General features: G+C 40.3%; 1 protein-coding gene across 26 annotated transcripts in view; it reads right to left on the bottom strand.

Moving 5' to 3' along the window:
- The window catches only part of DLG2 (discs large MAGUK scaffold protein 2), a 1,027,745-nt gene that overhangs the window by 8,825 nt on the left and 1,004,508 nt on the right, over window positions 1-14,412 (bottom strand). For all 26 annotated transcript variants that reach the window (XM_035343430.1, XM_035343450.1, XM_035343455.1 and 23 more), the window contains 4 exons: window positions 5,943-5,993; window positions 5,360-5,461; window positions 4,205-4,377; window positions 3,393-3,502 (listed from right to left, as the gene is read on the bottom strand). In XM_035343430.1, coding sequence (XP_035199321.1) covers window positions 3,393-3,502; window positions 4,205-4,377; window positions 5,360-5,461; window positions 5,943-5,993 — 436 coding nt within the window. The remainder of the gene's footprint in view (window positions 1-3,392; window positions 3,503-4,204; window positions 4,378-5,359; window positions 5,462-5,942; window positions 5,994-14,412) is intronic.

The raw sequence follows: 14,412 nt of genomic DNA on the forward strand, positions 1-14,412 counted from the left end.
AAGGAAGGAAGGAAGGAAGGAAGGAAGGAAGGAAGGAAGGAAGGAGGGAAGGAAGGAAGGAGGGAAGGAAGGAAGGAAGAAGGAAGGAAGGAAGGAGGGAAGGAAGGAGGGAAGGAAGGAAGGAAAGGAAGGAAGGAAGGAAGGAAGGAGGGAACGAAGGAAGGAAGGAAGGAAGGAAGGAAGGAAGGAAGGAAGGAAGGAAGGAAGGAAGGAAGGAAGGAAGGAAGGAAGGAAGGGAAAAAAATCTAATTTTCTGATTTTTTTTTTTTTTTTTTTGTCTTTTATGATTTTAACTTGCTCTTAAATTAACCTTCAACTCACTTGTATGAACAAGGATAGCAGTTATGGCAGATCTATCATTTCAAGCAGATTTTATACTGGTATAATTCCTATAATTGTTATGTTTTCTGACTGTAGCAAAAAAGAGGGCTGCACAAACAAATTGCCATGAGAAAAAATAGGGTGAGGATTTGCTGTTCATCTGTGGGAACTCCCCATATGCTTCTTCTTACCCCAGGGTACAAATGAGATGGCTTGACCCACCATGAGAATGTGGAAAGCTGCCCTGCATCTCCTGGGCAGCAGGAACTTGTGCACAGCCTGTGTTTGTGAAGCAGCCACACACTGCTAATCCCCACTACGGCTAACATCAAAGAAGGTATTTTTAGCCAGATCTGAGTGATTTAACTTCATTACTAAATAAAACAAATGAGTTTTGTGAGCAGGGAGCTTAGAACTATGCCATTATTCTCAATACAATTCTTAAAAGAGATTGATACCATTTATATTAAAAGAACTTTAGAATAGAATTAGAGTTAGAATTAGAAAATTAGAATAAAATTTAGAATCTTATCTGTTTGATGAGAAAAATACATATTAGATAGATTAACTAGATAAAAATGTTACTTGTGGAGAGCAGGCTGCAGGGAATACAGTAATTTAGAATGCCTGAATTCATTACTTTTTTCTCATTTTTTGAGGAGGTGTTGTATTGGCTTTACATAATTTATTTCTATCAAGCATATTCCTGCAAAAAGATTCCAAACTAGTACTGATATAAATGGACTTTTGCTGCCTTATTGAAGTCTGGATTTCTAATTAAGGGTGTTTTCCACAGGGTATTGTAGAACAAAGAATTCAAAGTCATATCATGGATTTCACTTTGTTTATCCCTACTGTTCTGTCAACATTGATGCAGGTTTAGGTTTAGAGAATGAAGAATAGCTTACTTTTGATGTATACTACTATTTACTACGTCTTTACCACACCAGATGCAATGTAAGCATTAAACAAATAATGGAAGAATTTATGGATGGGAAAACTGCAGATTAAGATCTATCTTAAAGCAACTGATGGCTGTCAGACTTCCATGCCCCTTCTATAGATAATCAGAATATAACTGAATTGCAGGTCTGGAAGAAATGTGAAGAATTCATCCAACCTAAGATGTCTTTGATCAGAACGGGACTGTAAAAGTACCACATACTGTGCATCTTTCCCTGTAATGTGCCTGGGCCTGCAGCAATCTTATCACCAAAAGCTATGGCCAAAAAGGATGCACATTCAGTCATGGGATGTGGCATGTTAGCTGTCTCCAGCTCTATGACCCAATGTTTGTGGGCACACATTTACCATAACCAGATATGCTTCTGTCAGAGGAGTGAGGGATATCTACATTTTAGTTGTATAACAGATACCTTTGGCATCACCTGGTGTTTGCAAAGCTTTTGATGACAGAAGAGTAGAGTACTAACTGTCATCCACATCAGAGCAAATTAAGCCAATATATTCTTGCATTACCATAGCTGTACACGGAAAACATGTATTTTATCTTGAGCTTTAACCAGTGTGAAGATCTCTACCCTATTTTCTCCTCAGTCTTCTCTCCCCCCTTTCTTCCTCCACTTCCTGGGTGGTACCCAGAACAAGGACAGCACTCCAGCTGAAGCCTTATCCCTAACAACTAAAACAAAATAACTATCTATGGTGTCCTTACACAACACTGATGTTAATGCAGCCCACAGTGGCAGTTTCCTTTTTTTGCAACAGCATTAACTATCCATTCATATTCCTGTGTGATCCATCCCAACCGCCAGATGCTTTTCTGCAGTGCTATTGCTTAATTATTCCCTGCTTGTACTTGTGCATTTCATTTTCTCTCCTTTGTCTGTGCTGAATTTCATCTTACTCATTTTACATTGAATTTTAATCTTATCCTCCAAAGTGCTTTCCACCTCTCTCAGCCTTGAGTTAGTCATAAACTTTACAAAAGTACTGCCCAATTCATTGCCCAAGTAATTAATGAAAATAACAAGTGGTCCCACAGCTCAGGAAATACACTTTCAGGATATCTGTTATCCTCCTACTGCCATTTTCAATGACCATCTGATTGTGGTTCTGCACATGCTCTAATGATTCCCTCTGGACAATATTTCCTTAAGCTGCTACTGAGAATGTCCCATGGACATGTGTCAAGAGCCAGAATAAAAATCAAGATGATACAATTATTGATACCCATCTCCTGACATAAGAAAATAAGGTAGATCTGACTTGCTCTTGACGTTCTTGACATTGGTTGCTTCATAACCTTTTTTGTCCTTCCAGTTATATACTTGAGCTGCTTAATTATTCTCTTAATTCCAAGATTTTTCTGAGTACTGAAATTAGTCTGCCTAGAGACGGCATGAAATTGGTGCCTTCTCTTTTCCTTCTTGGAAGGATTGTTTGCCCCTCTCCAGTCATGCAGGTCCTTGCTTATCCTCTTGCTCTTCAAGCAAATGAAGGGCTGGTTAAGAAGCATACACTGTGAGTCTGACACAGGTTTATGTTCTGGTTCACCCATGTGTGCACTGTGACTACACCCCAAGAACACCCAAGGCTGGATGGGACAAGCTGTGACACACAAGTCCTTGGTGAACCTGCTGCCAGGTTGGAACAAGTACACCGAGCACCGGTGGGGAGTCCTTCATGGTCCAGCACCTAAGCCCACATGTCCAACTGGGAAAGGTTCAAAGGCAGCTTTGGCTCATTCCTTGAGACTCTGAGGTACAGCAGATGGTATGCATGGAGAGCAAGTCTTCACTGTTCTCACATCCTCATGTTATTACTGATTTTACAGAATCACAGAATCACAGAATAGTCTAGATTGGAAGAGACCTCCAAGATCACCGAGTCCAACCTCTGACCTAGCGCTAACAAATCTTCCACTAAACCATCTCCCTAAGCTCTCCATCTCAACGTCTTTTGAAGACCTCCAGGGATGGTGATTTTAGAGGACAGGCAAAACACAGACTCCAGACCTGTGATGTGCCACTTGAGACTACAGACCGGAAAAAAAAATATATATATATTTAAAAAATCACTTGGAGGAGCTTGGAGGAGTTTATACTTACATCAGAGGCTCCCATGACTTAGGCTTAATGAAGATAGCGATGGGATAGAGTTGTGCAACTTGTAGTCGTTTGATAGCATTTCCTGACACATCGAGTATACAGTGCTTGCCCTGTTGGAAACAGATGAGGATGTGTTTATTTCTGCAGAGTTTGCAGAAGGCAAGTCAAAAGAGGGAAACAATTCTGTGAGGCAGTGCCCTGGAATGGGGCCATGGCTGACACACCAGGGAACAGGGACCCCAGGGCACATACTCTGCTCCTCTGCACTCGTGCCTTTGATATAGTCCTAATATAAAATCTACACTTGAAGATATGGGAACAAATATATATATATATTTTATTTTTACTGGGGGTGGTGATGGATTTTCCTCAGAGATGAGGAAAATCAGTTCATAATAATAATATGATATCTATGTTCTGTACTGGTTAATTCAATTCTTTGTGTCAAAGACTCCATGTGTCACCTGAGGCGAATCATATAATCTCTCTGGGCTTCATTCTTTGCCTCTGTGGAAGTGAGATAAGTTTATTTACCTGTCTTATAGAGGGAAGAGGGAAGGCTGTTCTGGGGCGTACCTGAAGTACTGTGTTAAATTGCTGAATCTGTGGCATTACATCTAGGTACCAGCTGTGCCAAGAATGTTATCATTCAAAGTTAGAGACTCTACAAGTGGAGTCATCATAAATCCTGTAAATATTAGGTTGCCATTTTTCATATAATTTATATTTTTGGCAGAAGAAGCATCTCTGAGATACAGTGTGGCCACACACCAGATCATGTTGCATGGGCAGTAAAGCTGGTGCCAACCTACCCTTTCTGCCACAAATCTCACAGACTGGACACTAGTCCCATATAAATTATCATTGTACTGCCCGGCTTCTATAAATTTGTGCTCTTGGATATCCTTTTCCATTTGTTCTCTTGAAATGACAAAATGGTAATCTCTCCCATCCACTTCATAGTCACGTTTTGGCCGTGTGGTATCTGCATGAAACAAAAAAAAGAAAGGATCAAGAAGTCTATAAAAACATGTCATGCAAAAACGCAGTGATTAAGATTTACTCAGTTGACAATGCTGTAAAGTAGAGGTGCTCCCCATCTGGTAGTATCTTTGGCTACTACATCTTGTTTTTAATGGAGTTAGGACAACAAAGGTGTCATTTTGTAGTGATACCTTCCCATGTCTACCGGTAACCAATAATAATCACAGGATAACATATAATAAGCATTTGCTAGAATTCCACTTTTTTCATCATGATCACAAACATACTCAAATGCAAAACACATTTCATATTGTGAAACTAATCCTACTGTGGTGACAAAAATGAATGGCAATCTCATCAATTTAATTTAGCCTTAATTATAAGGCTGATTCTGATTTCATCTCTAGCCATTTTAAGCTGTTGTATTTGTAGAGACAACATCTTTAAATGAAGTGAGACTGCAATCAGAGACTGCAATAAACACTCAACAACCTCTAGTGATCCAAGATATAAACACAACTTAATTCAGGGGCCAGTATTGCTTTCAGAGGAGGCAGGCTAGATCTCACACAAGTCACAGGCTACTTCATAATTTTGTTGGTGGATGATGTTTAACTGAGTTGAAATATTTTACATGTTAACAGTATTTCAACATTTTATCTTGTTTAAGAAATAAAAGACTAATTGATTAGTAAACTGAGTTTGTGGTTAAAAGGCCCTCTGTTTAAAGGGGGACATGCATCTGGACTCTTCTCACTGCAGCCCCCCCACTACCAAACCTTACCACATAAACCTCATACACAGACCGCCACAATCTTTTTGTGTTTGTTCCTTTGACCTTTTTCCTCTGATGGAAAAATGGCTTTTGAGAAACTCCGCTAGCTAAAGTTCGCAGACACTGCTTTCACCGCAATTCAGTTAATGCATGGCTTCAAGAGATATCACTGACTCTGCTGCAGAATGAAGAATAAAATCATACTTACGTGGTACGCATGACCCAAACTTATCAGGGAATTCAGATATCAAATCATCGTTGATCCGATCTTTCATAGGACCCAGAATAATAACTGGCCTGGTGTAATTAACTGGCAAACAAAAAGAAAGGTGCATTTTGATGATGTTAGTGGCAATAACAGCAAATATTCCCAAAATTGTACTAAGCAGACTTGCTTCCTTGATGTCTGAAGTGAAATCTTAGGTCTAGCTTTTATTAAGGGATCATTTTTTTATTGATGTGGCTAAGGAAAATGGAACCAGTACTGCTCGTTTGGCAGGCCTCAGAGCTTGAGGATGGTGCCTGCAGATGTAGTCAAACACCATTAGTAAAGGCCATGGGAACATACTGGGGGGAGTCCTGGGACTGTCAGGAAGCTGGTATATATAGTGAGGAGATTTGAATAGCAAGGGACACCCTTATGTCATTTCTTATGCATGAGATGGCCTGAGTGGACAAGAAGGTGCCATGAAGAATCTGGGACTGCCACAGCAGGGCTTACTACTCTGCTGTCCCCAACATGTAAAATGAAAAATATAAGGAACAGTGACAGAAAAGCAGGTGAAACTTACTTTCCTGTCTTGTGACAGGTTCATAAGAAAGGATGCAGTCTTCTTGGCCTCCTGATGAGAGAAGAAAGAGAAGAGATTGAAGCTGACATGCAACGCTTCGAAAACTGAAGCTTGATTAAATGCTTCACACAGGCAGATTGGGTTCAACACTTCTCTCTGGAACTGTGCTCACCTGAACCATTCCAAAGCCCCTCAAAACTTCAAGCTGCTCACTTTTTTCCCTTCCCCTCCCTCCCTTACCATATATTTCAATTCTTTTCACTGAAACTGGGCTTTTTCAATGATCCAGAATAGCGTAGGCAGTAAGACCTCATGCATTGACTTGATAGCAAGGCTGTTTACATGGATAGTGCAGAAAGATACAGATATAATTATTTTGCTTGTCCACTTGTTAAGACCATAACATGCTGCTGCAGGACATATCCATGGGCTACCTAAATTGAACATTTTACCCTCAGAAAAAGTACATTTTGGCTGATCATCCTTTTGTGTGTAAACTCCATAGTTTAGTTTATTCACAGCCTGTTATCCAGCTATGAACTGTTTTCTGACCCTTATCCTTTTCCTGAAGACAACTATCACAAAAGCATCATATTTTATGCCCTTACACTTCCTCCACTGCTGCTAGGAGAGTGTTTCCTCACTGTGACACTATGGGAACCAAAGTAGAGGACTGTGACACAAGACACAAGTGGAACTATATAGTTCAGGACTTGGGTGCAGGTGTACAGCCCTGCTGCATCCCTGTCCCTTCCTCTACAAAAGTGAGAGAGGAGAGGAGGGAGGATTCTTCAATCTACTGCATGAGTAATTCCTGCACATCTTTCTTTTGGGGTCATTGTCACATGCTTGGTACCACATAAGGGCTCTGGCAGGTTATAAATATGACTTAGGCTTATTAAATTTAAAATCAAGATTTTATTTTCCCTCAGTTTAGGGCTCATCTTTGAGAAGATTCACAGCTGGGATTTTGTAACAGATTTAGATATTATGGAAGAAAGGGTGTCATTATGGGCAGCCGTGCTTCTACAAAACAGGATTGCCTTCATGTCATCTGCTTGCACACGTGAATCTGTATGACATTATTCTGATGGGCTCCTGACAAACTAAAGTGTGCATATAGATAGGAAGAGTGCTGCATGATTCTGATGGATGATATAGGTAGGATTTAGAGGGAGGTACAGTTCACCCTGAGGTAGTCTGACTGATATCTGAGTCACTCTTGAGGCTCCTTAAATATACTAACAGGACTTCTATAGAATGCAATGCCTAGCTCCCAAGTAGGTACAGAAATTTTGGTGGTTTAGTCTTACTGACCCCTTTAGCCCCCCCAAATTTCCCCTTAAATCTAATATGCTCAGAGATATTTTTTCATGACATATTACCTAGACAGCAGTAAGAAACATGTCAGAAAACCTTCCGAGTAAAAAGAATTTGATTAAGGAGGACAGACAAAGCAAATTAAAAATTACTGGTGTGTTAGGAGAGAGCAAGAACAGACAGGGCCAACTCCTAGCCAGCAATGGTACTGAAGCAGCTGAGAAAAAAGCACCATTTTAAATAAAAGGTAAAGATGAGACAGTTTTTGAGGTAAAAGCAACATAACATATGAGAGTGTGGATAATGGATTATTTCTTAGTGAATATTTGATAGTGTAATCACTTGCTTAATTTCAGCTCTGCAAAAAGTTAAAAACCTAGAATTATTACTGCACTAGGTTTCATGCATCAGATTTATTGTTTTAAGTTTCTCTGGGAATTTTGGGGGTGATACAGAACTCAGGATGCCCCATTTCCCTGGGGATGAAATAATTCACTCAACAGGCTGAACGAGGATGCTCTTATACTGCCTGTCCTCCAGCTCCCAGGAGCCAAAGCTATGCTTTCAACAGCCTGAGATGAAGCCATCACATACTAAACATGTGGAGGGGAGACTGTCTGCACAAACACAGTCTTAAACTTGAGAATACTTGTTTCAGTAGTAGACAGATCTGCAGGGGGGTATTCATTTCAGCTGATTTCAGAAACTTGTATCACAAGTGCTTACGTCTGACCTAGTCTCTAGGTACCTGTTAGAATCAATGGGTGCTTGCAAATAGGCAAGTGCTTATACTAAGACTTGACTGATGTGACCTCTTCTAGATGTCTACTTTGTGATGACGGAAAAAGTTGGGAGTGTATGTGTTTCCTTTATCCCATAAAGGCATTTAAACAGCAAGGTCAGCTGCAGATATCTGCTTTTAAACAGATGAATCTCATGTGAGTGATGGTGACAAGGACTAAAGGAAAATTGCCAAAAACTCTGACACTGTTAAAAAATTTCTCTGTGCTCTAATATTTTGCTTCAGCAAAGACTTACAACCAGCACAAGTAAGCCAGCACAGATTTTACCTTCTGTTTTGCTCAGTCTCTGGAAGACGCGTCCACATATTAAAGCTGTCACTGCATCCACACTATCAGTAAGGTATGGGCTATGGAGACAAACAAGCCTGGCATTTCACAGAAGTCTTGGCCAGACTGAAGGCAATGAAACAACTCCAGCCCATTCAAATTGTGTTGTAGCTTAAGTCAATGGAAAAGGTTGAAACAAGCAAGGAGAAACTTTGAGGCTGACTGTGAGGCACAGGGACTTACGAACATCTTCCTGAGGAAAGGCTCTTTAGCACTGAGCTTCAGACTTACATAGGGTGTGAGCATGGTGGAAGTCTGCACCATTTCCACTAATTTACTTTTCCGGGAAAAGGGCTCAGGAAGCTTAAGTTTCTATGTGAATAAAATCCTTTCAAGCACTGTCCAGACCAAATCCTGTAAGTCTTTAGGGGCTGATATGCATGTTAACAGTACCAGATGGTAGTCTTTAATGATCTCTTCTCAGTCAGTACTGCACAGTTTTGAAGTAGTCCATAAAGTATTAAGTATAATGAAGAGCTCTAGAGCCAATCAATAATCAGATTGCCATAACCCTGTGATGGCTTTGAGGTGTGACACAGCATGAAATTCAGCAGGACACAGGCTTTTATTTATCATCTGACTAAGCCTCATTTACCACCTGCATTAATGGCTTAATTAGCACAGGTTTGCTGTATTGATCTGGAAAATTGTTGTGAAATTTAACAGACAAAACAAGGAAAAAAAAAAAGAAAAAGAAAAAAAAAAGAAAAACAACCCTGTCTGTAGGGCTTTGCCATAATCTCTTGTTCTTCAGTAAAATTCCATGAAGTCAAAAAGAGAAGAACAGAAAGAAGATAAGGAAAGAGAGGAAATTAAAAGGAAGCTTTCTTTAATCTAATATACCATAAGTAAAATTACTGCAGGTCTTTCACTTTTTCAGGTTTGCTATGGCTCCAGCTTCCTTTGTTCTTGGTTTGCCTGTTGGTGAGTTCTCATGCTCAGGAAGACTAATGTGGAGTTTGTTATAACTTGTACCCTCTAAAAACTGAGCAGAGAAGTCTAGGAGGTCAGAAGAGTTTCATAAGGACTCATTTTTTCCTGTTAAAAGATCTTATGGTGTTTCAGAGAGTAACCATGAAATTGATGTAGAGTTGTCTTTATTTTCCCTTTCTGGCTAGATGGCAAAGTCTGTGAAAGACTGGAATCTACAGTTTCATTGTAGACCTGCAACATTTTAGGCATTTTTTATGTAACACATAAAAAGGCACCATTTTCTACTGCCTTGCCAGAGCATCTAGAGTTTTTACAGTGCTGGTGTAGCCGCACCCAGTGTGTGTGTAACAGGGCAGGAGAGCTGTTGTGAGCTGCCAGGTGCAGCTACCATGTAACCAAATGCTCATCCTCATCACGTATCTTATGCAGTGAGAATCCATGATTTTTGGCATCCTATTAATGGTAGTGAATGAAAAAATCCGTAAAGATATCTAGGGCAGTTAATAATAATAATAATAAAAAATTAAAAAAAATGAGGATTGCTTCTGAAGACAGATAAAATATAAATTAAAAAATCTAGTTTTCTTTCATCTGCACAGTCTGTATTAGAAAGTCAATCTCATAAACTCTTTTTGACTCACAATCCCTTCCCTGGACCTCTATTTACCTAAGTAAATGCATGGCCTTTCCAGGTACGTTGATACCAATGAAAGACTGGAAATCTAATGTATAAAAATATCATCAGAAGTCTGAGAATGAACTTATGACTGACAAGTGGTCTATCAGCACTGTGTGTTTAAGATCAATATAGCTTGTGAAGCCATACAATAAACTTCAATACTTGTACAAATTTAAGTATGCCTGAATAATATACAAGCCCACGGGGAAAGTAAGAGCAAATGCAAGTGCTCTAATTAATCAGTGGCCTAACATAATAATCAGGACTTCTTTAAACCTTGTTCTGAGTCTTCAGATCTCATGACAAGAATGAATTGCTAACCAAGTACAGAGGGTAAAAATGTTTGTTTCTAATTTTTTCTTATTTTTAACTTTTAGTCATGTATTGCCTCTCTAAGTAATTGGTGCAATCACAACCAATTATGCAATTAGGCTAAATAGATGTGGTAATGCTTGTGTAATTTTGATGACAGCTGTAAAAACCTTTACTGAACTATGCACGAAAGCATTATCACACATATGTGGTGGAGAGACTTAAAATTCATGGCCATTAGGAAAATAATGTCTTGAAAAATAAAGACTGATGAGTCCACAGTAAAAAATACATTTTTACAAGCTTGGTTTGAAATGGAAAATTAGAACATTTTAAGTTATACAGTTGAGAATAAGCTGTCAATCATTGTTTAATTAGCCAGTTTGGGAATAAGTCAAAGTTGGCTTTTTACTTAAGAAGGAAAACTTTGGAGAGGAAAACTTTGGAGAAGAAGGATTTGGAGAGGCTGCCATCTCCCCTCCTTGCAAGACAAGCACAATGGTGATCACTGCTCAGCTCCTGTGGAGTCAAGAGTGAGGCATGGACTTGTTTAGGAAAACACTCAGCTGGTTTGTTTTAGCTATCTGCTTAAAGACAGAACAAATTGTTCTCAGAAAATCCTTGTGTCTCCATTGACCTCAGATTGAATCTAGTGCAAGAAACTGAGAGGGTGATGGCTGTGTTTTAGGGACCCATAGTGGTGAAGCTAATCCTACTGTTGATTCCAGCTCTTTTACTGATTTCAAATGCAGTGCTGAGAGCACTGACAAAAGAAATCAGGTTTACTATCTGCAACAGCTTTGCTCCTAAGGAGTGGTCCAAGGATTTTCTCCTGAGACCACATAAGAGATTTTTCAATTAAATTAATATTTTGAAATAAGAAATATTTTATTTTTCAATCTCCAAACCCAAAACATGAGCAATGGAATACTTCAGCCAAATACTCAAATGTTGATCAGGATATTTACTCAATAAATAAGAATGCATCATGATATGCCTCAGAAAAAGCCCAGTCAATTTGTAACGCATCTATTAATCACTGTACAGGACACAGCCTGGACAGCTCTCAGAAATGTTCAGCATCACTTTGTGTAGCTGTACCCCTTATTTGGAATGGTTCTAGGAGTTATGAAGTAATAAAGGTTTCAACACCAGCTACTTTTCACTTGATGCTCATCATGAGAAGCAAAAGTTAGAGAAACATATTAAAGCAATTGCCAGAGATCCACTAGAGATAATGCAGACTTTACTTTGGACTCCAGATGGACTGTTTTTATAGGAACAAATATGAGTGTCTGCAGGTGTACATGTGTCACCTGCCAGCCATTTCCTATCCACCCACTTTTCTTTGTACTATCAAGGTGTGAATTGCTGTTATCCCCCAGTTCAGAAATCAATGGGCAGGCAACCCCTTGTTCTTCCTGATTTCCTTCTGAAACAGAAGTGAAAAATATAGGGTACTCTACTAGGGTCGCAGCCCCATGCAAAACCATTGAGCTCTACAGCAGTATTATATTTGCTTGACAAGAATTTTCAGCTTCACATCCTTTTTCACCAGTGCACAGACTTAGGGCTAAATGAGTTTGCAGGACAATGTACATGGTGTCCTGGTAAAATCACCTGTAGTCGTCCATCTTGAATTGTCAAATCCTCCTCAAAATGGCACTAAATCACACTGAAGAACAGCTTTGTAACATGTCTGCCCCAAAATAGAATTAAAATAAGCTTGGTTCTGTAGCAGCAGCTGAGTTTTGGCATTGTTTCCAGATACCCAGATGCAGAAAAGAAGAGCAGAAATAGCTGCATGTTGTCTTATTCTGTCAGGAATGAGCTTTATGCTGAGCACCTATTATTTTCCTTTCATAAAAGTAAATAAATTAGAAGGCAATGTTCACAGACTAGTTCTGATAACTACTGTAAGGGGTACGGATAGGCTTCTACCATGCAGTGTCCTCTGTCAGCTGTCCCACAAAGTTAGATCTGCAGTGAAATATGAAAACTGCTTCCATCATTCTTATCGTCATACCCTCACAGTTTGTCAAGCTGCTCTGTGTGGCCACCCTTCTTTTGCTCTCCTCTCTCTTCTGATTCTTCTGATTCTGTCTTCTTCCCCCTTGTCCTATCATCTGCCTGAGTAAAAAAGTTGCACTCCATCTTTTTTATAACCCCCTTTAAGTACTGAAAAGCTGCAATGAGGCCACCCTGGAGCCTCCTCTTCTTCAGGTTGAATATCCCCAGCTTTCTCAGCCTTCATAGGAGAGAGGATTTGCTGCAATGAGTTGTGTGATGGGATGTACTGCTGACATAGAGTAGCCTGGAGATTCAGAGAGTAGTCAGATGGACTCAGGAGGGCTGTAAGTCCCCACAGGAGACATGTTCATATTCCATGGTCATGTAGTAATTGAACACAGGGTTAGGCTAGAGTTGACATGCCATTGTGGCCATCCGAAACAGTCATTTCAAAAAGCTGGTGTCCAAAGTTGCTGTCTGCCTGAGGTCATGCCTTCAAATGTCATGTCAACACACACCAATGAATCGTTAGCAAATGAAATTAGGCCCTTTGGGCAGCAGCTCCTGGATTTTAAAGCCACTTTTACTTGGCTTAACCTAAGACTGGCTTCTTCTGCTGCTAAATGTCATAGCTCTCCCCCAGGCAGAGAAGTAACTCCTCCCTGCATCTCCTCTACCAGGCAGCAGTTTTTGGACACATCAGTAATATCTGGCCAGCTCCAGCCAAGATGCTGCTGGGGTGAGACAGGAGCTTGCCCAGATGGAAACCAACCTTGAAGGAGATGCCTGCTGTGGGCAGTTCTTTTCCTTCCAATCATCTATGTCCCAGCTGACTACCCCAAACATCTTCTATCTGCATTGAGCTCTGGGTCCCCCAGCACAGGAAGGACATGGAAGTATTAGAATGAGTCCAAAGGAAGGCCACAAAGATGATCAAGGGGCTGGAGAACCTTTCCTATGAATACAAGCTGAGGGAGTTGGGCTTGTTTAGCCTGGAGGAGAGAAGGATCTAAGGAGACCTTACAGCAGCCTTCCAGTATATACAGGAAAGCTGGGGAGGGACTCTTTGTCAGGGTGTGCAGTGATAGGACTGAGGGGAATGGCTTTAAACTACAAGAGTGTAGGTTTAGATTAGATATAAGGAGAAAATTCTTCTCTCAGAGGGTGGTGATGCCCTGGCACAGGCTGCCCAGAGAAGCTGTGGATACCCCATCCCTGGTGGTGTTCAAGGCCAGGCTGGATGGGGCTTTGAGCAACCTGGTCTAGTGGAAGGTGTCCCTGCCCATGGCAGGAGGGTTGGAACAGGGTGGGCTTTAAGGTCCCTTCCAACCCAAACCATCCTGTGATTCTATGATTCTATCCCTGTTCTTGCACCTCAGAACATGCACTTTATTTCAAGCTATTGCACAGCCAACAAAGAACAGGCTACCTGTTATGATGCAGTTTGGGAAGTAGGTTTTGTGGACCTGTCCCATATGTTGCGCTGTACTTGGGTGCCCATCTTAAGTCATTTGTTTGGGACAGTTCATCAGGCATGGGGTGCGTTCAGCCACCAGACTAGATTCTTATCTGGGCTTTTACATTCTCACTCTGAAATAAACACACTTGGAAGAGACTTCAGGAAACTTTTGAAAATTTAAGCTACTGGTTCTGTCATGATTGTAAAGTCAGTCTGGTGAAGGAGCATCTTATATCTCAAACATAACATCCCTTCCTTCCCAGTAGAGGACAGAGAGAAGACAAAATGGTTCAGAATTGGTCCTCAGTAGTTCAAAAGTGCCTACTGTTATCTTGTGACTCTGGCAATTGCTTTCCAATAAAACCTTTGCAATACAAGAGAATACAAACTAATTTACCATTTCTGAATTGCATAAGATTAGCTGTTTTACTGAAACAAACCAGTATTTATTAATAGAGCTTGATTGCTATGCACTCTACCAAGACTAGTAAGTACGAGGTATGATACCAATGATTACCTGAATATATGCGGGTACTTAGCACAAGTGCTGAGTGACTGGTGGAAAACTTAAGCTAAGCAAATGGCTTGAGAGAATTAAACAACTGTCTGATTTAGTAAGCAGTTTCT

Source organism: Oxyura jamaicensis, chromosome 1 (genome assembly GCF_011077185.1).
Source record: "Oxyura jamaicensis isolate SHBP4307 breed ruddy duck chromosome 1, BPBGC_Ojam_1.0, whole genome shotgun sequence".
NCBI lineage: Eukaryota > Metazoa > Chordata > Aves > Anseriformes > Anatidae > Oxyura > Oxyura jamaicensis.